The sequence below is a fragment of the Hyaena hyaena genome, unplaced genomic scaffold (genome assembly GCF_003009895.1).
Source record: "Hyaena hyaena isolate Hyena2069 unplaced genomic scaffold, ASM300989v1 scaffold_21, whole genome shotgun sequence".
Taxonomy (NCBI): Eukaryota; Metazoa; Chordata; class Mammalia; order Carnivora; family Hyaenidae; genus Hyaena; species Hyaena hyaena.
The window spans coordinates 1650802-1676265 of NW_024080653.1; the positions used below are offsets into that span (position 1 = coordinate 1650802).

The window sequence follows — 25464 nt, forward strand, 5'->3', positions numbered from 1 at the left end:
TCCATGTATAAAGTTAGCGTTACTTTTAAAAATTAGAACCTTAATATAAACCAGTAAAAAACGGGTCTGACTGAGCCTTGGGCAACCCCTGGGAACCCACCCCAGCTTGGGCAGGAGTGAGTAGCCCAGCCCCCACCCCAACCTGGGCAGGAGTGAGGCAGAGTGGGGCAGGGCCGGCCTTCTCAGAGCCAGCCCCGTGAGGCAGAACACTGACTTGAAGGGAGGGCCAGGAGGGACAGAGGGGACAGCCTCTGTGTGCTCAGAACAAGCAGAGGCTCCCAGCTTCCCCGCCTAACCGGGTCTCGGTGCTCTCTCTCTGCCTCAGACCACGGCAAAGCCTTTCCCACAAGTCTGCTGCAGGAGCATTAAGGGCAGGCTCACCAGGCCACCGATGAACAAGGGACATGGGCTCTTAGGGCAGAGACGGGAGGAGAAACAGGCAGGAAGGCTGGCATGGTGAGGCAGGGGTGGGCACCCTGCCCACGTCCGAGTAAGGGCACTCTCACAGTGATGGTGTCTGTGTCTGTGTGCGTGTGTGGCCAGGAGACACCAACAGAGGCTGAGTGGGGGGACGGACAAAGCCTGAGGACCTTGGGAAAGGAATCACTGCCCCGGGGGACCCCGCCCTTGTGACTGCCTGGCCTGGTGGAGGGAGAGCCCGGGCCCCCTGGCAGCGGGTCTCAGGGCTGCGGCCTGGGGCCCCGGTGCCCCCAGCGCCCTGTGGGCAGCAGCGATGCCCCGCCCGGGGGGCAGGCGGTCAGTGCAGCACCTGGTCCAGCTCGTACTTCTCGCAGAAGCGGCTGGTGAAGGGGAAGCAGGTGAGGTACTCGATCCAGGGCCAGTGCACGGGGTAGACGTAGAGCCAGATGACCAGCGAGGTAAAGAGGCCGGCGAAGACCAGCAGCGAGACCAGGATGAGGGCCCTCTTGCGGTACTTGTCGCTGGTGCCAAAGGTGATGTAGGGCAGGAAGGCGAAGGCCAGCAGCCCCCCGCTGAGGAAGCCGAAGATGTGGGCGATGTTGTCGATCCAGGGCAGGAGGCCGCAGATGAAGAGGAAGAGGACAAGGGCCGACAGGTTGAAGAAGGCCTTCCAGGGCCGCTCGAGCAGCTGCCAGCTCTGGAAGAGCTCCACGAAGAGGCAGGCGAGGAGGCCGAACTGCGACCCGGCCGGGCCCACCTGGCGGGGGAGGGGAGAAGGGTCATTTCGAGGTGCCTCATGGGAAGCCCGGGCTGGGCCGGCTGGAGCCCCGGGATCTGGGTTAGCCTATGGGTGGGCTCCTCCCAGGCACAGGGACCCCCAACCTGGGGCGGAGGGGGCAAGTCAGGGAGCAGCTGCAGCTGCTGGGCCAAAGCTGGGCTTGCGGCACCCACACTTTCTACAAACTCTGAGGACCTGCTATGTGCCCAGTGGGTGGTCAGTGCAATCAGCGCAACCGACAAGCCACTCCAGGCAGCGTACGGTGGGACAGACAGACACTGAGCAAGCCAACGACGTTAGGTCGAGCTGATCAGAAACCTGTTGCGGTTTCTGTGGGTTGAGAGCGGTCTCATGTTGGCGATTTTGTGCAGCTCAGCCCACAGATATGTGGCAGGAAGGCAGGGGTCATGGTCACGCAGAGGAATGAAGCAGAGGTGAACAAAGGGAGGGACAGGATCTGGGAAGGTCTGGAGGGGATGCCTGAGCAAGACTCAGGGGCATTGCTGCTCCTTGCACCCGGGGATTAGGGATCAGCCAATAAGCCCACAGCTTAGCTGTCCATCTGCTGTTGAGCCTGGCACAGGACGGCCGTGTGTCCCCTGGCAGAACAGTGGGCGGAAGGGTGGGAAGCAGCAGAGCTGGCCCTCCCTGCCCTGCCCCCTCTGAGTCCCTACCTCCGCCCGGTACGGGAGGAAGAGGGCGCTGGCGAGGTTGCCGGTGATGCCGCTGAGGATGAAGATGATGGCGATGCGGTGCCAGCCGGCCAGCTTCTCCAGATCCCGCAGGATGGTCATTTGGAAGACCACAGACACGAAGCAGTGGACCACGCTGGCAAGGGGGGCGCACCAGGCATCAGCCATCGGGCATCTGCCTGCGGCCGCCAGCCAGACACTGCAGGGCCTGGGGGGGTCTGGGGGGTTGTGCCAGCTGTGCCCTGGCCTAGGAGCCCCCCTTCGGGGATTGGGGGAGGGTGGGGCAGGCAGACATCACAGGGGCCTGGGGGGACAGGCAGACATCACAGGGGCCTGGGGGGGGGCAGGCAGACATCACTGGGGTCTGGGGGGGAGGGGCGGGCAGCCAGGGGTCGTTTACCCCGCATGGAGGAACAGAGACAGCCAGAGCCTGTAGAACTGATCTGGGACCTCGGGGTTGAGGAACGGCAGCAGCCCACACACCTTGTCCAAGCAGTGCACCTGAGGCCAAGCATGTGGAGGTCAGTGCCCTCCACCCAGCGAGCCCTGACATTGTAGGGGGGCAGAGCCGGGCCCCCGCTGCAGGAGGGGACGCATGAGGCCAGCTCGGGCAGGCTGCCGCGCTCGCCTCCTCCCTCTCAGGGCCCCGCCAGGCCCTGCCTCACCTGGGAGCAGAGTGTTGCCTCCTCATGGAAATAGCCGTGCATGAATTCACAGTATTCCCGGGTGGTGATCTCACAGCTGGGGGGCCAAGGAGGCAAGGGCATGCATCAGGGCCCTGAGGACTCTTGCACATTCACCTTGTGCCCACGGCCCGGCCACAGCAGGCATCCCTGGCAGAAAGGGGGGGGCCCCTCAGCAGGGACCCTAGCTCTGGGACAAGCTCCCTTCATCCTGACACTACGGGTGACCCCAGTGTCCCACCAGGGAGGGAGGACACTGGCCCAGGGTGGTGGGTGGTGACAGAGGATAAGAGGAAGCCCTGGGCGGGGTGCCAGGTGCAGGGGGGTGCCGGGGTGCCTGGAGCCTGGGTGCCGCGGGGTGCCGGGCGCTGGGGTTCCCGGGGTGAGGTGCCAGGCTGGCTCACCTGCCCTTGGTGCCGATGCAGCACGGGCGGCCCTTGATGTGGCAGTCCATGTGCAGGAAGCCGGTGCGGTTGCTCTTGGCCTGCTCCGTGCAGATCTGCCGGCGTGGACACTGGGTTGGGCCTGGGCAGCGCCAGGCACCCCCTCCCTGCCCTTCCCTGACCGAGCTCCACCCCAGACACTCACTGGCCACTTGGTGATGTCGTCGGGCCAGATGTGGGCGCCGCTAGAGGCTGGCTCCTCACAGGTTCTGGAGGGAGGGGTGGGGGGGCAAAATGAGGAGCTGTGCCCCACCCCCCCCAAGCCTTACACTCCCTGCAGGAGGCACAGGGCAGGATACGCAAACCCATCTTCTCAGGGCCCCGGTGTGGGCCACCCTGGGGCCGTACCTGGGGTCTTGATGGCACACTGCCCCTGACGTTCGCCGCTGGCCCAGATCAGACTTGTCCATGGGGGGGCCCGTGTCATCCTGCCACTTGACAAAAGTGGCCAAAGTCTCCTGGAGGACGGAGGAGGGCTGGTTATGACTGAGCCAACGTCGCCCCCGTTGGAGTGGCCGAGGGACCCTCCAGGACGGGGCCTCTTCCGCTCGTCCTCAGGGCTCAGACCCATCTCCCAGACCTCTCTCCACCCCCGCTGACCTTCCCGAGACCCGGCTCCCACTCGTCCAGGGCTGGGGAAGCCGGCACCCTCCCTGTGCCAGCCTGCGTGCAGGGGTGTGTGGGGCGAGGAAGGAGGGAGGGGATGATGAGGCCACTGTCCTCCAGGGACCCTCCCGAAGGTATGGCAAGCGGAGGGCTGGCCCCACCGAGCAGTCTTTCCGCTGGGTCTGGATGCAGCCCGAGTGGTCGTTCTGGACACAGCAGCCCGAGTGCCGCTCAAGGTCTCGCTCCCGAAGCACCAGCTGGTCGATCTGCCGGTCCTTCCGGATGCAGGGTGAGAACTTGGCTCCCAGGTGGATCAAATCGATCTGGGGGTGGGCAAAGAGTAAGTGTGGGCCCTGAGCTGGCCACTCTGTTGAGGTTCCCCTGAGGGGACCCCCTGGGCAAGCCGACACCCTGCCTGGACGGGGGCTGTCCCACCCGCTGGGCCCCTCACCGAGCTGGGGCCGATCCAGAAGTTCTCCTGCTGGATGTACTTCACGCTCTCATACACACCTTTGTTCCTGAGCACCTGGGGCAGAGGCAGAAGGAGGGGGATCAGGGGGCTCCCCGTCCCAGGGTAGGGCCCAAGGGGTGGAGCCTAGGGGTAGAGCTATATAGTGAAGGGAGGCCACTGGTGGAAGGATTCAGTGGCAGATGACCCTGATGCCTCTCAGGCAGGTGGGACCCCCCCCCCACCAGTGGAGCACCCCTCCCTCAGCCTGACCCACCAGCTGGGTGGTGACGTGCTGGGCGAAGCCCACGGGCGCGATGCCATAGGTACAGATCACCAGCAGTGTGATGATGATGTGGACGAAGGTCAGCCAGTAGGTGAAGTAGGGCCTGGGGAACAGGCCTTGGGTCAGCAGAGCTGAACCCACATCCCAGCCCTCAGCCTGTCGAGCTCATCCCCCCTCCAACTCGTCCTCCACCACAGGGACTTTTAAAATACATCCCTACAAGGGCACCTGAGTGGCTTAGTCGGTTAAGCGTCCGACTTTTGCTTAGGTCATGATCTCACGGTTCATGGGTTCGAGCCCCACGTCGGGCTCTGTACTGACTGCCAGCTCAGAGCCTGGAGCCTATTTCAGAGTCTGTCACTCCCTCTCTCTCTCTGACCCTCCTCTGCTCACGCTGTCTCTCTCTCCTAGAAATAAATAAAAATATTTTTTAAAAAATGCATCCCTAGAGGGGCGCCTGGGTGGCTCAGTCTGTGAAGCGTCCAACTTCAGCTCAGGTCATGATCTTGAAGTCCGTGAAAGCCCTGCTGATGCTCTCTCCTCTCTCTGCCATCAGCGCGGATCCTGTCTCCCTCTGCCCCTCCCCAGCTTGCGCCCTCTCTCTCAAAAATAAATAAGCGTTAAAAAAAATGCACCCCGACGTGTCTCTCTCCCAGCTTCCTGCCACCTTGGAATTAAGTCTAACACCACTGCCTCCTGCTGGCTGCAAGGCCTTATTACTGTGCCCACCCACGAATTTCTCTCACAGTTCCTGGAACAATCCATGATCCTTGCAACCCCAGGGCCTTATACATGGTGCTTCTTTTGTCAGCAATGCTCTTCACATCGCTCTTTACTGGGCTAACTCCTGCTCATGCTGGCTGCGCCCCTCCTCACCAGTTCACTCTCACTCTCTGTCCTCCTTGGGACATTTGCTACACTTTTTTTGTTTGTTTTGTTTTTAATGTTTTATTTATTTCTGAGAGAGACAGTGTGAGCAGGGGAGGGTCAGAGAGAGAGGGAGACATAGAATCTGAAACAGGCTCCAGGCTCTGAGCTGTCAGCACAGAGCCCGACGCGGGGCTCGAACCCACCAACTGTGAGTCATGACCTGAGCCAAAGTCAGACGCTTAACCGACTGAGCCACCCAGGCGCCCCGCTACACTTATTACTTAATATTTTTTTAACGTTTGGGGCTTAACGGCTATCGGGTCACTGCCCATCGCACACTGTGAGGCACTCTCCAATCCTCTAATTTCCCCCAAGGTCTCTGTGCGCATCCTGCCTCACGCCCCCCTCACTCATAGTCCACGGTTCTATCTGTCCCTCTGGCCCACCGTGCCCTCCCTGTGCCTGTCGGAGCTGCTCCGGGGCCCGTGTGACGGCGCTCGAATGCTTGTCGACTGACTGCTTTCAGGAGCCAGGCTGAGGATACAGGCCAAGGAAGCAGGGAGGGTGAAGAGGCAGCAGGCACCCTAGGACCCCTCGCAGGTGACACGCTTGCCTGTAGGGCAAAACCCTGAGGCCTTGTCCCCGCCGTCCTCACCCACAGGAGGTGCTCGCCAAGTGCCCGGACGCGGGGGAGCTGCAGGAGAGGGTCCTGGGGAGGCCGGAAGCTCCCAGACCTCCGTGGGTGGCTCTCGGCCCTCCTCCCCTCTGCCGGCAGGCGCCTGAGAGCCGGGCGCACAGCCCGTCTCCCGGAGCCGGCCACCGCGCTGCTCACCGGTGGCTGTCGAAGCTCTCCAGCTGGCGCTGCACGGTGCTGCTGATGCTGCGGCGGTAGCTGCGGTTCAGCCAGCTGCCCACCACGCCCAGGCCGTAGTGCCGCTTCTTGCGGTCAAAGGCAAAGTGCTTCACCTTGGAGGCGATGCGCTTGCTGCGCCTGGCCCCGGGCCCTGGGGCTCGGCCATAGTCCTTCCTGGTGGGGGAGGGCTGTCAGCCTGCTGCCCCTTCCCCCCACCCCCACCCCGCACCTCCCAGAAGGGGGCTTGGGAGGGACCTGCGGTCTGGGGGAGCCACAGCCCGCTGCACCGCCTCCCTCCACTGGGAGGAAGGATGCCCGGAACTCACAGAGGGACCTGTATCCCATCGGGGGAGACGGGGGAGGCCGAGCGTGGGATCCCCCGGAAGTAGCTGGCCGAGAGTGGGGGAGACTCAAACACATCATCGGGCATGGAGCTCATTTCTTCCTGGGGTGGGGTGGAGCGGGGGACACACACAAAGACAGTGTGAGGAGTCACTGTCCCCAAAGCTGCTCCCCACAGCTCAGTCCAAGGACAGAACAAAGCCTGGACAGGCTCTTTGGGAGGGAAGTGGCGGACACGTGCCTGGCAGCCCTGACGGTGACTTTCCCGGCTGGCACTCTGCCCCGCCAGGTCCCCGACAGTAGGACCGGGGCCCAGGAGCTCCATGGGGCGGCACATCCCATCTCACCAGTGGGCCTTTGGACTGTCAGGGGCTCCTGGCACAGCATGATCAAGGCCAGGTCCCCTCTTCCTGACTCCCAGGCCACCCCATACCCTGTCCCCAAGGCCCTCACCCCATGCTTGCCTTACTAAAAAATGAGGAGTCAAATGTGTCTGCCCCATCGACCACGTCCTCCTCCATGAAGCTGGGGTAGGCAAAGCTGCGTTTGACCACCCGGCACCGCTGTCCCGTGGCATCCAGCACTGAGCGCCCCTGTGATGACAGAGGCATGGGCATCAGTCCCCCCCGCCCCCCAAGGAACCAGCAAGCCCATCCTCCCTGGGCAGAGCACCTCCTTCTGTAGCCCTGAACGGAGCGCTCCGCCGCCAGTTGGCCATGCTCCTCTCCCTGCTGACTTCCTGCCCTCTGGCTTGGGCAGCGAACTCCCTACCACTCGTTCTGTACCCCTAGTCCCCAAATTCGGGCCATCTCCCCCAGCCCCAGCTTCGGGCCACACACACTGTGCCCCTGCCCACCTCTCTGGCCCCGACGCGCCACACCCACTCCTACCTCCCGGGCTCTGCACGGGCCCTTCCCTGACACGAGCCCATCTCCTGCACAGACCCCGGCACTCATCACGCGGACTGGGGACACGTGTCCCCTCGGGACTGCGGGCTCTTCCAGGGCAGGGACACTGGCTCGTTTCACTCTGCAGCCCCTGTGCCCAGCACATCACAGGGGCCAAGTACACTCCGGTGAGCGGGCGGTGCGTGTACCTTTCCCTTCTGACTTTCCCAGCCCAGGGGGTGCAGAACCCCGCTTCCCAAACCCTAGAGCGCTGGGGCTGGAAGGCCATGGGCCGGGCCCCTCCCTCTGCCAGGTAATCCCGTGCATCCACTGCCCTTGGCACAGAGGGACGCGCCCGGGTGAGTTCCGGGGGATGCTCTGGGGAGAGAGACGGAGGGGCCGTGGGGGGCCGGGCAGGGACATCTTCACCTTGAGGAGGGCGGCGGCCGCCTGAAAGCTCATGTGGGCCACAGACATCCTCTTGCGGCGGGGCAGGTGGGAGTAGCCAGAGCGGACACTGGTGAAGGACGTGAGGGACAGGACCCCGGGGGTCAGTGGCGGGTGTGGGGCGTGGGGCCTGTCCACCTCATCTGGGTGGCGGAACGCCCGTCCTCGGGCCAGCGGATCCACGATCTGGAAGAGAGGGAGGAGAGAGCAGATCAGGCCCCTGGGCTGGGTCGCCTGCCACTGCCGGCCCCCCTTGCCCCTGACCCCCTCCCCACGGAACCCACCTTGGGCATCTTGCAGGGTTTTGGGGACTCGGTGCCCTGGAAGGACGGCGCCTCCTGGCTGGGGAGCTCCAGGTCCCGCGGGCACGAGGCCTTGAGGCGGCCGTAGCGCACGCTGCAGTGGTGCAGGCTTCTCCGCTGCCAGTGCTGCCGCTTCACCTCCCAGTCGCCGCTGACCCCGAACCACTGGGCTGTGCCCCTGCGGGAGCCGCGGGTGTGGGCGCACCGTGGGGACGAAGCCCCGAAGCGGGACAGGGCACGTGTGGGGGGGACGTGAGGTGGAAGGGCGCGGTGCACTTGTGTGCAGGGGAGGGGATGTGGGAGGCGATGCCATGCACGTGCGGTGGGTGGGGGGATAGGTGCCGAGGCACACGCCGCCCTGGGGCCTCAGTTTCCCCCCACAACACGGTGTTAACGGACCCTCACGTTCTAGCCCCGCAGGGAGGGCTGCTCATTAAGGCCTGCCTGCTCCTTCTAGGAAGGGGACCCAGGAAAGGTCCAGAGAAGGTCCGCAGGGCTGCCGGGGATGGGGGCGCCGGGAAGGGTGCTCACTTTCGAATGCTCTGGGACAGGGAGGCCTGGCGGCGGAAGTCAGGGCGCTTCTCCGAGCTGCCCTCCTGGCGTCCTCCCCGTGGCTCCTGGAGGCTGACGCTCTTCACGTAGGCTGGGTTCCTGGGCCTCTGTGGGGGGACAGGCTGGGACTTGGTGGCGCCCGTGCCCTGGCCTGGCTCTTTGGCTCCCTACGTGAGAGCACGGAGAACAAGCTTCACCCCCTGATTTACGAGCCCTGGGCTGCTTTCCTTCCACCTGTCAAGTCACCATTTTCTAACGCTCTTCAGTGAACCCGAGCGTGATTTCCTAGCTCCCTCCCAGCACTCCCTCCTGGTTCCCTGTACATGAAGGAGCCCCCCAGGGTGAGTGGGTGGCACCAACACAGCACCCCTTTATGCCCCAGGACACTGCCTCAAGCCTGCTCTCAATGAGCCCTTTATGGAGCGCTGGTCCAGCCTGTCGGTGACACTGCTCATTTCCATTCTCCACAGGAGCCAGGCGCTGCAGGGTCAGGCCGCTGATGCCCAGCGCACGGGGCCCCTTCCCCCAAGTCTGACAGTCCTCGCCCCTGGGGGGGGTGGTGGTGATGTGGAGGGGCTCGCACAGAAAGGGAAATAGCGCGTCCTGGGTGGAACCGGGAGGCTTTCTTGAGGACCGCACATCCCTGGCTACTGGCCACCGGGAGACCCAGCTCCTGAGCACAGGGCCCACTCACTGTGATGTCTGGGGAGGGAGGAGGGCGCACAGGCCTAAGTCAGGGGCTACCCAGGCAGCTGGGGCTCAGCCAGGAGGGGCCTCCTCTGCCCGAGCGGTGCTGCATGGGCTCAGCTGTTACGTGTCGCAGGGCGGTGGGCGTCCAGCTGCCCCTTTACCTGGGGCAGCATGCTAGCCTGCTCGCCAGGGGCCAGCGCCTCGGGTGGTGGGATGGTGATGGACAGGTTGGGCGGCTTCCGGCTCTGCAGGCGGCTGCTGGACACGGAGGAAACGCTCTCGCCGTTCTTGTCGGCCGAGGCCATGGCGGGCGGGGGAGGGGGGGCCGGGCGGCTGGAATGGAAACAGGGAGAGGGGCACAAGTGTGTCGAGAGGTGGCAAGACAGGCGGGGACCTGGGGACCCTGCTGCCAGGGCAGGTGGCTCAGGCTAAGAACAACCTGCAGAAAGTTGGTCACACTTAACTCCGGGGTCTAAACCTCGCAGCAGAGACTGAATCTGAACTTGGGGGGGTGTGGGGGGGGGTATTGCAAGGTCTATTTCAGTCCATCATTTGCATTCCAGGCCAGTAGGGGGCCTGGGAAATCCCCACCTTTCCACCTCCCTCCATTGCTGGTCTCTCTGCTTCAGGCAAGGACCACACCCAGAAAGGAGCCTGAGGGCAAAGGACAGAGCTGCAGTGGTGACCTTGGCCGTCTTGTCAGCCCGGTCAAAGTAGGCCAGGGGCCCGAGGGCTGCTTTTGATCTGGGGGCAGGGCCTGGGGGAGGACAAAGAGGCTCCAGGGCCACCTGGCGGGGCGCTAGCCAGACGAGAGGTCCACAGCTGTGTGGGCAGGGAAGTAGTGGCTCAGCCTGCCTGCAGATGGAGGAGAAAGCCACCACGCTGGTTCCCATCCCCTGGGCTGCCTGGTTCCTTTTTCAAAGGTAACTGAAACTGCCACCTGTCTGGTCCTTCTTTCTTTTCAGGGAGGAAAAATGCTATATCCCAACCATAAAAGTGACGCATGCTTCACTGCAGAAACAAAGCAGCAGAGACCCAGAAGACAATAAAGCAGAAAGTGAGCCCGTGGCCTGCCTGTCACCCATCTCCCAGTAAGGAGCCTCTGTGCAGTTGGAAAAGGACACACGCACTTGGGTTTTACACACACTCCTACCAAACCTTTCCTTTCGGGGCATGTGCGTCTTGTCCCATCAATGCACACAGAGCTGCCTTATCCTTCTTTTTAAAAAAAAAATGTTTGTCTATTTGAAAGAGAGTGGGGGAGGGGCAGAGCGAGAGGGAGAGAGACAGACAGAAAGATTCCCCAAGCAGGCTCTGCACTCAGTGCAGAGCCGGACACAGGGCTTGAACCCATGAACTGTGAGATCACGACCTGCGCCGAAATCAAGAGTTGGTGCCACTTAACCCACTGAGCCACCCGGGCGCCCCCACCTTACCTTTCTCGATGACTACAAAGGTTTTATTGAGTGGAACGTACCAAGACTAAATCAATTCCAGACTGATGGCCGTGGAGGGTGTTTCCGGCATTTTGGACTTGGGTCTGTCTGTTCACCGACACCCCCGCCTAGACCTAGACTGTGTGCTTGCCCCAGCACTACCCCAAGACAAAGCTTCTAGAAGCGGAGTTGCTGGGCGGAAGGATAAGTGCGTCTTGAATTTCCAGGGATCTTGGGGAATGGCCCTGCCAGTAGGAGGTGACAATTTACTGACGCTGCCCCAATCTGGGGCTTTTCCACTCCTACTGCTGCCACCAGCCCCCACTTCCCCTTTGACTCCAGCAGAGTCAAGGCCCTCTGCCTGTTTTCTCTTCCTTTTGTCACTCACTCTGCCCTCTTTCTGGCTAAAATCTGCGGCTATTTCCTCTCCCGGCTTCCCGAAGCTGCTGGAGCAGGGTTGGTCTCTCCTTCCCTCGATCAAGGCCAGGGGCTCCACACCACCTGCCGACACAGTGCTGACCCCGGGTGTGCACAGACTCAGGGAGTCACACGGGAGCCCTCCAGGTGACAGAGGGTGACACAGCAGCCATGCTTGTTCTGAATCTGTCTGTCCCCACCATCTCTACCCGGCCTCACCAAAGCCACCATCTTCTCTCACCCGAAGGACCACAGGCACCCTCCTAACCACTCCACCTGCTGTCCCTCCCCCCACAACCATCCTCTACACAGCGACAAAAGCCACCTTTTAAAAGCACCAATCAGGGGCGCCTGGGTGGCTCAGTCGGTTGAGCATCCGACTTCGGCTCAGGTCATGATCTCACGGTTCGTGGATTCGGGCCCCGTGTCGGGCTCTGTGCTGACAGTTCAGAGCCTGGAGCCTGTTTCAGATTCTGTATCTCCCTCTCTCTCTGACCCTCCCCTGCTCACGCTGTCTGTCTGTCTCTCTCTCTCTCAGAAAAAAAAAAAAAAAAAAAAAAAGCACCAATCATACCACATCACTCTCTGCTCAACACTACCCCACGATGGCCTGTTCTCCCTTAAAACCAAGTCCAAGCTTCTCACCCGGGCTTTGAGCCCTGCCTCGCTTAGTTTCCTCCTTGCCCCTGGCTGACCTGACCTCTCTAGGTCCCTCATTGTCTCACACCTGCTAGGCTCCGCTAGGAGACGCCGAGGGGTCATGGTCACAAGCACACTGCAGGTGGGTGGTCTGGGCTTGACCTGCACGGAGGCCTGCCCTTGACCTCAGGTCACCCAAACCCTCCCCTTATAATGGGGGAAAGACCTCCCCCCACCAAGAGAGGCGCCCGGGGCATCAAACAACAGAATGCCCGACACACACCCAGAACCTTGTGCAGGAAGGTTCCTGGAGGCACGTTCATCGGGGCCAAAAGGTGGAAGCGACCCCAAGGCCAATCAACAGACAAACAGAATGTGTCGCATACACCACGGAATTGTCAGCCACAAACAGGAGGGGAGCGCTGACACGGTCCAGCAGGGATGAACTTGCAGGATGTTATGCTAAGCCAAAGAAGCCAGACGTGAGGGGCGCCTGGGCGGCTCAGTCGGTTAAGTGGTGGACTCCTGACTTCGGCTGAGGTCATGATCTCAGTGCTCCTGAGTTTGCTTTTTTTTAAATTTTTAAAAATTTTTAAATTTTTATTTATTTATTTATTTTCTGAGAGAGAGAGAGAGAGAGAGAGGGAGAAGAGCACATGAGCAGGAGAGGGGCAGAGAGAAGAGAGGCAGACACAGAATCTGAAACAGGCTCCAGGCTCTGAGCTGTCAGCACAGAGCCCGACGCGGGGCTCGAACCCTTGAACCATGAGATCATGACCTGTGCCGAAATCGGACACTTAATCGACTGAGCCACCCAGGCGCCCCTCAGTGCTCCTAAATTTGAGCCCCGCCTCAGGCTCTGCCCTGATGCAGGGAGCCTGCTTGGGATTCTCTCTCTAGCGTTCTCTGCCCCTCCTGAGCCTCAAAATAAATAAACATTACAAAAAAAAAAAAAAAAAGGAACCAGACACAAAAGACCTTGAACTCTAGGAGCCCATTCATGCAAAAGTCTGCACCAGGTAGATCTACAGACAGAAAGATCAGCTGTTGCTTAGGGCTCAGGGAGGGGGCGGGACAGCAGCTGAAGGGTGGGGGGGGGTGTCTCATTCTGAAGTGATGGAAACATTCTGAAGGTGACGGTGAGGGCTGCACGTACCTGTGACTACACGAAAAACCACTGGGTTGTACACTGTAGACAGATGCAGTTTCTGTGGATTAAATGTGAGTTATAGCTCAATAAAACTATTTAAAAAAGTTTCAGGCAGGCGCTCCATAAACGTCACGCCTCTGCCTGTGCTCGGCCCTCCATCTCCATGTCAGATCATCACACAGTGGAACAGGAAGCTCCTTCCTCTCATTCTGATTCCAGCTGGAGCGCCGCCTCCTCCAAGGAGCCCCCTCTGACTGCCTGAAGCAGCCCTCTGCCACCCCCTCCCTTCAAGTCTCGCCTTCCTCTCTCTACCTTGTTCACTGCTGCATCTCCACCTCCAGAGGAGCCCCGGGCCCACAGGCGGTAGGATCAGCACGTACTTGTTGAAAAGCAAACCAACAAGCAAAGCACCTGGCGCCTTGAGTCCAGCCCCCGCTGCTCCTCCACCCCCGCACCCCCCGCTTCCCGCTCCCCTCCGCTCCCCGGGTTCCTACCTTCAGATCTGGGCTGAGCTCACGGCTTCCTGGCTCTGGTTGCAGGGGTCTTTAGAGCATGTTCTAGTACATTCTAGCCCTTCCCTCTGCAGATGCTCTGGGGCCAAGCTTCAGCTCAGTGGGCAGGTGCAAAGGTAGACGGTTCCAGGCCAAGCAGGGCGGTTCCTTTGGCACGCGCAGCCCCTAAGGAAGGAAGGGCAAACTCAAGCAGGCATGTTGGGACCAAAGCACCTTTTAATCTTCCTGACCTCAGTCTATGCAACTGTAAAATGGGGATAATTCCACCCGCCTCCCGGGTGAGGCATTAAAGAATAGGTTCTGGCTGCCTGGCATCAGAGCCCCTCCTGACAGTGAGCTGGGTGCCCAGCTGGGGGGCTCTCGCCTCAGAGGCTTTACCTAAAAAGCCCTCTGTAAGCCCCAGCTCCAGGGTGGGAATCCCAAATCCGGATGGTCTCTACTCTTTTTTTCTGTTTCAACATAACTTTACTAGACACATTTAACTTAAAAACAAAGTGCTGGATGTCTTCTGATCAAGATTTCATTTCAATTAGAGTAAGGCAGGTATTTCAGGCAGCGTTCAGATGATTTTAAGGTGTATTCGTTCTTTTTTTTTTTTTTTAGATCTTTATTTTAATGTTTACTTATGGGGGGAGGGAGAAGAGGGGCAGAGAGACCAAGCAAGTTCCACACTCAGTATAGCCCAACGTAGGGCTTGATCCCACGAACCGTGAAATCATGACCTGGGCTGAAATCAAGAGTTGGACACTTAAACGACTGAGCCACCCAGGCGCCCCAGAAGTTGTATTTGTTCTTTAAATAACTGATCAAGGTCGGGTCCACACAACATAAAATTAAGCATCTGAAGGTGAAGAGCTCTCTAGGACACCCACAGGGGACCCAGGGGACACTGCAGCAGACCCTCAGTGAGTAGACAACCCCGACGGCTACCAGGGACAGGACAGATCATGTCTTCAGAAGTGCACCAGGCCCGGCTTGGCCCTTCACACACATTATCCCAATTTGTCCTCAAAACACCTTTCAAAACAGACATCTCCCCTTGCTCCCCTTCTGTGGATGGGAACGGAGGCTCAGAAGGGTTAGGTCACTTGCCCAAGCTCACACAGCCAGGAAGGGAACAGCTGGGTCTCTTTAAGAAACAGGAGCTCCCCCACCCCCAGCCCAAAGCTAGAGCCCACGGGGGGCTAGACAGCGCCCCCCCCCCCCAATCAGGGCAGGCGACAGAGTAGAGTCCAGCCCGCAGGGAAAGTTATACTCAGCAGCACTTAAGAGCTGTTCCTCAGAGGCCTGGGGTTAACAAGAGGGGTCCGGGGGCTGCCATGGGGAGCTGTGGGGGCAGGTCTGCGCCCTCCCTCTGATTCCACAGGGCAGCGAAGGCTTCCAACCACAGGAGGAGCTTTTGGTGGGGAGTGGGTGCCAGAGGGGGATCTGGGGCAGAGCCGGGGGCCCAGGACACTTTCTGCTCCGGGTTTGACCGAGAGACTCAGGCATCCTTTCAATCCCAAAGTGCTGGCAGTCCTGACCCCACCCCTCAGGCCAGGCTGGCAGAGGATGACGAGGTCCCTCAGAGGTCACGGGCAGATGGGCCTCAGCGTTGGGCTGGCCAGCTCCTCAGATACCGTTTCGAGTCTACTCTGGGGACAGCTCCCAGACAACAGCCTCACCTGGGGCCCCTGCACGGAAAGTTCTCCAGTTTGGTCTCCCTTGGGACCACGGTGCAGCGAGAGGGCACCAGGCAGGCACCGGCCTATGAAACTGGCCCCAAGGAGGGAGGCAGGCAGCGGAGGAAGGCTGGGAAGGCAGGGCTGCTGAGCCCAAGCTTGGGTGAGGTCACCAAGTACGTAGGATCCTTCTGGAACTCAGCACTACTCATTTTCCTGGAATAAGCACCCAGTGCCCTTCAGAACCTGCCCTGGCCCCTACCTAATACACTGCTGTCCCTACAGATTCCCAAGCCCCCACTGCCTTGTCTGAAGCCTGGCACCTCACCTGGCCACACCAGGCTCCACCTCATCTGCCTGGGCAGCACCAGGTGAAATGTCACCTCCTCCAGGAAGTCTGCGCTGTCACCAGACAGAACCAACCACTTTCTCACCTGCCTCTCCCAGCATCACTGCTTGTGCGTAGGTGTCCTCTACACAGCCCTAGGCAGAGGCAGGTCTGGAACAGTTAAGCCCTCACTAAAGGCTGATGGGATGGGAGGCAGGGGAGAGGGGGGACGGTGGGTACATGCGTGGTTTCAGATTGTCAGTCCATATGGACCCTGGACAAAACTACCTCCCCCCATCCTGCACCCAGCCCATTCTGGAAGGCTCCACGAAGTGCCCTCTGCCCTGCTGTGGCTCTGTGACCAGATGCTGTCCCAGGATGAGCTCCCACGGGGTCTCCTGTTCCCCCCTCCCCCACACAGCCCAGACTCCCCAGCCTCGGACCTGCTGTGTCAAGGGCCATCGGTGCCACCGTCTTGACGGAAATAAGGGCAGACACAACCTTTGGCGGCAGGGCTGGGGAGACTGGACCGGCCCCAAGACACTTCTGGGGGTCACAGGGAGAAGAGGCCTGGCCCCGGAGAACAGAGGCAGGGCTGCGTGCGCACCTTCCTGGGGCGGAGTGTGGTATCCAAGACCATTTCCACCATCTTCGTGGGCCAGGCCACATCCTGGCCTGCAAAGCAGCTTTACCCCGGCCTCTTTCCTTCTCTGCTAAGCAAGGGAGTCGGACAAGGTGACGGCCCAGCTTTGCTGCCCGCGAGGCCCACACATTTAGTACAAAACACCACTTCTCCTCGGCCCCTCTCCACCATGGAGGGGCGAGCCTGCTCCTGAGACTGGCCCCAAACTCGTGCAGAAGTTGGGGGGCAGATGTATCAGAATCCCAGTTCCTTCCTGGGGGCGGTGGGGGGCAGAGGATAGGGCCGGTAGTGCGGTGGGGCCGTGGAGGAACCCAGAGAGAAAGCGCTGGAGCGTTGGGAGCACCCCGCCCACCACATATCTCCCACGCCCCAGAAATGCTTGCTCACTGCAGAGGAAATTGTGACATCCTGGGACCGGGTTTCCTCCTGGCCCACAGTCACATCCGCTGCTCTCTCTAAGACCCCCAGGGCCGATGCAGCGGCCAGCCTCAGGGTCGAGTCAGGGGAGCACGTCAGGCCGGGAGCCTCTCCCACCCAGCGAGACCAATGGCACCTGCCCTAGCTGGATCCTGGCTTCGGCAGGGCCTTCTCCCAGAAGGACCTTCAGCCCCAGCCCAGACTGGTTAGAAGACCTCAAAGGGGCCTGGATGGAGAGAGGGGACTTGGGGTGGAGTCCATCATGGGGTGGGGTGGGACAGATCCAATAAAGAGTGAAGGTGCAGAGTTCAAATCACCCCCAGGGGCTCACGGGGTGACAGGTCTGCTACCCTTCCCCCATGCCCACAGCAGTGGTGGGACCCAGCTGATGGCAGCCAGGATCGGGCACACAGGACAGAAATGCAGACTCAGAAGCACTCACTGATGTCCACAGAAAATGTGGTTTCCCCACAAAGGGTGGGGCTGGGCCCTAGCAGCTAAGCCCGATCCCGACAGTCACAGCCAGGCCTCGGCCGGAGAGGTCTCCTGACAGATCTACCAGCGCACGTTCCGGCCGGGCGCTGGAGGGGGCCGCCCGATCCCCTCCCTGCCCGCCTGTCTCTGAGGCGCCCTGGCAGGTTTCTGAACGCTCCCCTGGTCATGCCGACGGTGGGCGGGATCTTCAGAATCCCAGCGCAGGAGCGAGCGGCAGCTGCTGGCATCAGGGCTCAGCCTGTGTGTGGCCAGAACTGGGGACAAAGGCAGAGGCCGAGCCTGGACAAGGGGCAAGCATCCCCTCCAGTAGAGGAAAGAGGCAGATCGGTATGAACCGCCAGATCGGACAGGATCAGGAAGTTCAGAGGACCTTCCTGCAGGGAGGGGCTCAGGTCCCTTGAACCAAGGAAAGAAAGAAACTGCCACCTGGCCCGGGGTTTTGAGCCGTGGGTGGTGAGCGGGCCAGGGGCAGTCCAGAGGGAAGGGAGGCAGCTCGGGGCCCTCTGCGGGGGAACCTGTCTGTTCCCTGATGAATCACAGGATGACAGGATGACGGCCGGGGGCAAGGAAGTGGCCTCTCCCCCCTGCTTCCCTGCCGTAGAAACTGAAACCAGCTTGTCCCTCCCCCCCCTCACCCCTTCTGGGAACCAGGTCGTTTTTAGAAAGCTGCGAAGAGGAAGCTGGCCCTCGCCCACTGTGCAACCCCCAGGCAAACCCTGCCTCTGCTGACCTCGGGAAGTTGCTTTAGCTCCTCTCGAGGTCCAGGAGCTTATGTAAAGGCAGGCATGTCACCCAGTCGTCCTACAGGCTTCCCGATGGCCAGTGACTCACCCGCGCACTCCCTGCCCTGCCAAGTGGGGCCGGGAGCGAAGGACAGGAAAGTGCAGAGGAGACTCTGAGGATTGGGGATCAGGACTCAGGAAGACAAAGAACACAGGGAGACAGAAAGGGAAGGGATCACAATGTCCCCCTTGGAGGCTTTGAACCCCAAGTCACTTGCTGGGCAAAGTTGGAGAAGCCAGCAGGAAGTCTCCGCGGCCCTCTCCGTCCCTCCCGGCCAGCACCCACTTCCCCAGGGTGGTGCAAGCCCGCAGACACAAACTGCAAGCTATGCAGGGACCTGCGCTCAGCCCAGCTGCACCCCGCCCCCCACAGGGAGAGGCCCCACCCCCAGAGGACCCTTGCCCAGAGAGCCCCCATGTCTCTCCCCCCACCCCGCCGCACCTTTAAGGGCTTTGCTCAGACTCAGTTCAGAAGGTAATGAGTGGGGAGGAGAGAGTAGATCCAGGGGCTTGATCACCTACTGGCTTCCCCCCATCAGACCCCAGGTTCTGGACTCCCCTTGACCCAGTTCAAGTGGCTTAGGTGGCACTGCCGACCACAGACACGGGAAGCGGGCGCTGGGCTCCAGGCTGAGGGTGTGAGTCTGTGGGAGTCGGGGGTGGGGATCACAAGTTCTTAGAGTGGTGCAGACCCCGACACCCTAGGTACTACCCATCGGGCTTTCTCGGGGCCACATGCGGGTGGGGCGGGCAGAGATGTGAATCCCCCATCCTCCGAGGGGGCCCTGCGTCCAGGAAGCTGGCTGAGCTGGACGTAGCAGCTGCAGGCAACATACAGGGGCAGGCAGCACTCTGGGCACAGTGCTGGGCCCTGCCCTCCAAGGTGCCCTCTGGGACTTTCTGGACTCCAGAAGGTGCTCGTGGGGGCACCCAAGGGACAGCAGCTGAGCAGGGATCCATGTGCCCTTCCACACTCCCAGGAAAGCGGCAGCTCCCAGAGCCTAGGGGCCAACTGAAGCTTGGGGACAACAGAAGGCAGGGAGCACAGGGTCCTGGGGCGTCCTACCCAACAGCCCAGCCCCCTCTGGGAAGGTGACATGCTCTGCCCCAGTTCTGCTGCTCCCTGAGCATCACAGTGAAGAAGGGGAAGAGTCAGGAGGGACACGGGGTGGGGGGCTGGGCACCTGAGTGGCTCGGTTGGTTCAGTGTTGGTTGAGCTCAGGTCGTGAGTTTGAGCCCCACATGGGGCTCACTGAGCTAAAGCTGCAGTCAGTGCACACGGGGCCCACTTCAGATCCTCTGTCCCCCTGTCTCAAAAGTAACTTTTTTACGAAAAATTTTTTAATGTTTATATTTGAGAGAGACACAAAGAGACAGAGCATGAGCAGGGGAGGGAGAGAGCAGAGAGAGAGGGAGACACAGAATTCAAAGCAGGCTCCAGGCTCTGAGCTGTCAGCACAGGGCCCCATGTGGGGATTGAACCCACCAACCATGAAACCGGAGCAGAAGGTGGGCACTTAGACTGAGCCACCCAGCCGCCCCCAAAATAAATAAACTTCAGGGGAAAAAAAAAAAAAAAGGAAGTGGCATCGGGGGGTGCAGAGGCCCTGGCTCTTTCTGGGCCAGACACCAGGGCAGAAGAAGCTCCTAGAAAGGGAGTGCACACCACTGGACACCATGCTGACCCGAGCTTGGTGCAAACTTGGCTTTGCTCAAACATGCAAGAGGATTTGCCCTTCTTGAGGCAAGAGAGGTACTGGGAATTGGTTTTTGGTTTTTTTTTTTTTTTTTTAAGTTTATAATCATTTCTTAGTAATCTCTACACCCAGCGTGGGGCTGGAACTCACAACCTCGAGATCAAGAGTCACATGCTCTTCCAAAGGAGGCAGCCGGGTGCCCCTGGCAATTGGGTTCTCCCCGGTCCTTGGCCCCAGCAGAGGCCTAGCACAGGCTGGGCAGTTAGGGGAAGGATGGGGTACACATCGGTTGGGGGGCAGGGCAGGCCCACTTCACTCCAGGCTGACACCAGGCTGTTTCCAGACAGGACCACACTCGGTACCCAGAGCAGGGCACTCTGTCTTGAGCTTCCACCCACCTCCCGGCGGCCTGGCTCCAGACAGTGAAAACTCTGTCCACCTGGCACGCCTGGGTGGCTCAGTCTAAGTGTCTCTTGATCTTGGCTTAGGTTATGATTTCACGGTTCAGAGGTTCGAGCCCTGGCGCAGAGCCTGCTTGAGATTCTGTCTCTCCCTCTGCCCCTCCCCCCTTCTCTCTTGCGCTCTTTCTCTCAAAATAAATACAAGCTGAAACAAACACGGTCCAACTTGGGGAGACAGGGGCCCAGCCCTAAATGCCGTGAACTGGACGCAAGCCACTTAACATCTCTGACCCTAGTCTGTTTATGCAAAGCCTCCCAGGAGTCTGAAATCTAGGTGGCTTTGGCACCATTATTAGCTTGGGCTCATCTGGGTGGACGTTCAGCTGAGGGACAAAGGCTCACCATAGTCTATGGAGAGGCAGGCACCGTGCCCACAATCACTCAGCCAGCAGTCAGGCCCTGGGCAGCCCTGGGTCCCCCTCACTTCTGGAGGCCCAGGCCGGCCCCACAGCTGGGAGGGAGCGTGCCAGGCCAACAGTTTTCAGCTTGTAAACAGTTATTAGGGAGCTAATAAACTTGACTTCCCAGAACCCTGCCCTGGAGCTCGCTGCTTCCCTGGAAGAGGCTGGTCCCAGCCCCAATGGCTGCTGGAGCTTCAGGGTACTTGGGCCTGGGCTGATCCAGGCCACTCAGACAGGGGAAGGCGGGGATTTGTAAATCCCTACTCACTGCAGCCCCTCCGCCCCCTCACTTGGGGCAGCATGGATTCCCTTGTTGAGGAGTGAGGGCTGCGGGGAGGGGAGGACAGAGACGGGAACTCAAACCCGGCCCTGGCCACCCCCTGCTGGGAGACTTGGAGCAATTTGCCAGAGCCTCAGTTTCCTCTGCTGTGAAATGGCGGGACGCCTCCCCCACCCAACAGAGATGACGTGGGATCATGAATGTACCGCGCTCAGCGCACTAGCGATGGCCAGTACTTGGTAGCCTCTTTTTGGTTGACCGCCACTCACTTGGTCTCTACATCTGAGCCCAGAGCCCCAGTGGTAACAGATCTCTGATTGACAGGTGGGGAAACTGAGGCTCGGAGAAGTCAAGTCACCTGTCCTAGGCTCCCTACTTAGGGGGTCGTGGTGTCTCTTGCCACCCTGGAACTGGTGAGACAAAGTGGCCACAAAATGGGCCTGGGGTGGTGACCGAGGAGTCCCGGAGCCTGGCCCAGTTTAGGTGTGGGCCTCTGAGACTCGGGAGCCCCTCCCAGCAGCCCCTAGGCAGAAGTGACATCACCTGGCACTTAGCTGCTACTTCCCAGCTTATCAAAGGGCTTTCTCTCAAGCTCAAGCTCCCCTTACCTCATCATCATTAGTGGCCGAAAAAGTGAGATCAAGGGCTCAGGCCTTATTTCCCCTCCAAGTCCTGCTCTGGCCCCCATCCCACAGTGGGTCTCCCACCTCCTGTTTCAGGCCTTCTGGAGCCACACCCAGAGGCCTGACCTGGGGAGGGCCCACCGGAGCGGGCAAAGGTGCTCCCTGCTGCACAGCAGGGGCGGGACCACCTGAGGGCGCTCTAGGTACTGGCTGTTGGGCCACACGGGGGAGGCAGAGGAAACCAAGGCTCTGAATGGCTTTCCCGTTCCTGGCCCCAAGGGCGCAGCCAGAGGGAGCAGAGCCAAGGGTCACCACCTCCATGACTCCCTCACTCCCCCATCACAAAAGCTGGGGGGGGGCGGCAGGGAAAAGCCCTGGCTGGGAGGAGCCAACAGTTCCCTGCCCAAGGCTCCACTGGAAACCCACCCTCCGGAGTCGCTCAGCCTCCCCGGGTTGAGGTCCCCACCCCAGATCGGCCCCCCCACACCTTGTAATTATAGCACTGCCTCCCCCAGAGCCCAGGAGGCAAGGCCCCTGTCATCACCATGAGCACGTGCCAAGGGCCCACAGCCACGCTCCTAACAGCAGGTGTGATGCCTTTATCACGGCAGCTCCCGCCCAAGACTTCACATGTGTCACCACTGGAATCCACTGGAATCTTCACGGCAGCTCGTCCCGGGAGACCACTGTTGGCCCACTATGTAGCGAAGGAAACTTAGGCACGGACTCTAAGTGACCCTAGTCCTACTGACCATCTCCTAGGCCACTGTGCCCACCAGCTTCTGGGCCTTGCTTCTCGGCTCCCTGCGCTGGGAACCCCCCTCCTCCCACCCTCCGCCGGCTGGCATCCCTGATTGGCACTGGCCGCTTAGCTCCAACGCTTTCCTAGCTAGCACCCCGCCCCCACAACATGCCTTCTGGCAGCGTTTGAACCGCAAACAAATGACTTGTGTCTGGGTCCCTGGGTAAGAGCACAGGATGACGGGATGTGGACACAGGGCCTCCCGGACTTCCCTGAAGATGAGGTGATGGGTTTTTCTTTACCGCCCCCCCCCCCACTAACTCCCTCAGGGAAGCAACGGTAACTTTATGGGCTGTGTGGTAGAAGCCCTTGTCCCCCGAGCACTGCCCCCCCCAATGATGGGACAGGTGAGGCCAGGCGCCCCGGCCTGTATCCTCAGAGCTGGCCTCGCCTGGGCGCCTCCCCAACCCAGTCCCCACAGGTGAGTTTAGCCTGCACTCCCAGTGGCCGCTGATGTCCCGGCCAGTCCTCCCCACAGCCTGGCTCAGCCGGATACGAAACTGGGAACGAACATGTGAGCTCAGTCCGGAAAACCCCGCCGGTGGCCTGGCCACACCGAGGCCTGCGCTCCCAAGTGGGTGGTACAGACCGGAAAGGATGTGCAGAGATGGGGCGCGGGGGGTGGGGGGGGGAGGCAGCCCAGAGAGCACATCTCCCCAGGGGTCACACCGTGGGGCAGGCAGAAGGCTAGGGCCACCCCGATCCTGCCACCACTCATCTTGAACCAAAAAGCAGTGGCTCTCGCTGAAGTCACCTGGAAACCAGCAGGTACAGGCCCGCACAGACACACCCCCTCGGCTTCTTCTCCTCTTATCTGCCGTCTCATCGGGCATAGCTGATTGCAGGTAGACAGGAAGCTCTGAAGGGCTCCAGCCACCAGTAAAAACACTGCCAAGGGCGAAGGGCCCGGCTCAGACCCCGGTGGCCCCCACGAGGTATCTGTGGCATTGACTAATCCCTCCTTCGAGAACAGAAGTGTCCCTCTGGGCAGTGTGTGTGTGTCTTATGCCACGTCGAGCTACAGCTCACAAATGAGCGAACCAGATAGGAGCCAGCTGGAGGTTTACCAGCAGGTGGCACAAGGTTTTGGGGCTGGGCTTGGGAACCACAGGCCCAGGTTCAATATCGGGCTCTACGGCTTAATCCCTGAACGGCTTTGTACAAGCCTTCAATGCTGCTTTGTGCCACGAGGGACGCACTACAGACAGAGGCCACTATTTTGGTTTCTTTGACAAACAAAAAGATGGGAGTGCCATTCCAGGCCTTCAAAGTTAAAAGCAAAACAGCCAACAACAACAAACAAAACCCACCAAAAAAACCCCTAGAATCTGCCACCCACCGTCTCATCCTGCCAGAGTTCTGAGTTGGTCCAGGAGGCCAGGGTTCAGAAGTGAACAGGATATGGGCAATGAACACTGTCAGAAAATGAGACGGGAGGGCAGTGGGGTGGCCTGGGGTCCTGGGCACGGACATCCCATCCCTCTAGGCCAGGCCCCCAGCCCCATCCCCTGAGAACTGGGCCAACATTTCTGAGCCCACCTCAAAGGAATCGTCCCTACTGGGGTCTGCCCCTCGGCCTGCCGCTTGGCTAACATCAGGAGCAGGGGCTGCCTCACTGTCCCAGCCAGGGGGGCTAATCAGGGTTCCCACAGCCACAGAGGACCTTTTTATTGCCGGGCGGAAGCAGATTGGAGAGCCACAAGGAGTTAGAAGCCTGTTAGTCCCTGGTTGTTATTTTCCTGGTGTAAATAACTGGAAGACTTAGGTGTCAGGTTAGAAGGGAAAATTCCAGCAGGTCACATGGCGCCAGGCGTCCATGCCTGTCTCAGCAATCCAGCTTTGGGGAAATTTATGAGAACAGAGCTCTCCCCATTCTCCTCCTCCCCCCCACCCCCACCCCAGGGGATATTTGAGCTAGAGGGCTGCCCTGGCTAACTCCGCATGGGAGGCTGCCTTAGGGGTGAAGCACTCCTGGAGACTGAGCGGTGAGAGGGCCCTGTTCCCAGCCCCTGGGACTGGGCTCCTCCCCCACAGCACCCAGACCAGCTTCCTGCAGGGCCCCTGGTTTGAGCAGGGAAGAGGCAGGCTTTTGGCACCAAAGGAAGCCTCATGCTAGGGGAATGACTGCCCTCACAACCTAAGTTTACTCTGTTCTTCCCCTAACCCGTGGGGAAACCGAGGCAAGCAGGGGAAGTCAATAATAAGTGACTTGATGGGCCAGCACTGACATTTTGAGCTGGTTAATTTCTGGTAGGTAGCTGTCCTGCGCACTGTAAGATGTTTTTAGCAGCATCCCTGGCCTGTACCCACTAGATGCCAGTGGTGATCAACACTCACCTCCCTCTCCTGAGCTGTGGCAACCAAAATGTCTCCAGACATTCCCGAATATCTCCTGCCACCAAAAATCAGTCCTCTGCTTGAGAACCACAAGCTTCACTATCCACTCTGCCCTCCCTACGGAGTGGCAGGAACACAGATGCTGGGGGCTCATCATTTTACCTGTAAGTGTCACAAACGCGGGGTCCTAAATCTATATGGGAAACAGCAGCCAGTCAACGTGTGGGGTCATTTGGCAACCCTTCCCCTTCCTTTAGCCTTTCACCCAGTTAGGCGGGGGCTGAGACCTTGGCTTCCCCTCTGTCCTGGGATGGGAGAGCATGTCTAGCAGACCTAACCCTTTCTAACCCTCACTTAGCCCAAGGCCCTTGGAGCAACATCAGAATGGACTGCTGGGTCCGATTTCTGAGCTCCGACCTAGACTTGCTGCGAATCCACTCTCCCGCACCTGTTTCCACCCTGGCGAGGCTGGACGCACAAACTTCGCCTCGGCGGCGGCGCCGGCCCGCTGCTCGTCCAGGAAGGGAACGGGGAGGGAAGGGTCTGAGTTCCAGGCGCTTCTGAAACGAAGGCGAGACTGCGCGGTCCTGTACCCAGGCAGTCCCCTCTCTTCCTCCTGGGGCTTTAAACTTCTGCTCAATCGTCGTGTCCCCTACATCTGGTGACCCGTGGCCAAGGACCCCTTGGGCGTCTCGCCCCAGCCGAGCCCCAGGGACCGGCAGCCCCGGTCCAGCGGCCCCGTCCGAGCCCAGCCCCGGCCTCTGGCCTCGGGCGCGGCCCACGTGGGGCCCGAGCGCTCCGCAGGTCGGGCGCCCTCGCGGGCCCCGCACAGCAGCCCCAGGCCAGGCTCGCGCCCGACCCCGCGGACCCCTGTGACGCCTGCGGCCGGGCCGCCGCGTGCAGGGCTCCGCCCTTCACCCCGCGCTCACCTCCCTGCGGCCCCACGTCCCCGGGACGCAGCTCCGAGCGGCGCCGGCCGGCGGCTGGGCGGTGGCTCCTGGGGGCGGGGCCTCGGCGCTCCGCCTCTTCCCTACCTGCGCGCGGGCGGAGGGGGCGGGGCCGGGCGGTCGGGGGCGGGGCCGGG

At 60.6% G+C, this 25464-nt stretch overlaps 1 protein-coding gene across 4 annotated transcripts; it reads right to left on the bottom strand.

Moving 5' to 3' along the window:
- On the bottom strand, positions 1 to 25377 carry RHBDF2 (rhomboid 5 homolog 2). Of its 4 annotated transcripts, none has more exons than XM_039226531.1 (20): positions 25310 to 25377; positions 13436 to 13618; positions 12948 to 12999; positions 9461 to 9632; positions 8589 to 8716; positions 8040 to 8235; positions 7738 to 7941; positions 6886 to 7014; positions 6406 to 6524; positions 6059 to 6253; positions 4348 to 4459; positions 4074 to 4148; positions 3784 to 3945; positions 3365 to 3474; positions 3162 to 3225; positions 2978 to 3072; positions 2556 to 2631; positions 2291 to 2391; positions 1873 to 2026; positions 1 to 1177 (listed from the first exon to the last, which is right to left on the bottom strand). In XM_039226531.1, exons 4-20 carry the CDS (start codon positions 9602 to 9604, stop codon positions 758 to 760), a joined length of 2484 nt encoding a protein of 827 aa, XP_039082462.1. In that variant the 5' UTR covers positions 9605 to 9632; positions 12948 to 12999; positions 13436 to 13618; positions 25310 to 25377; the 3' UTR covers positions 1 to 757. The 4 variants fall into 4 exon arrangements, with proteins under 4 accessions (XP_039082462.1, XP_039082459.1, XP_039082461.1 ...); XM_039226528.1 differs by having other exon boundaries at positions 8589 to 8776; XM_039226530.1 differs by lacking the exon at positions 25310 to 25377 and adding an exon at positions 24829 to 24862 and having other exon boundaries at positions 8589 to 8776.
- Between the last annotated feature and the right edge of the window lie 87 nt (positions 25378 to 25464).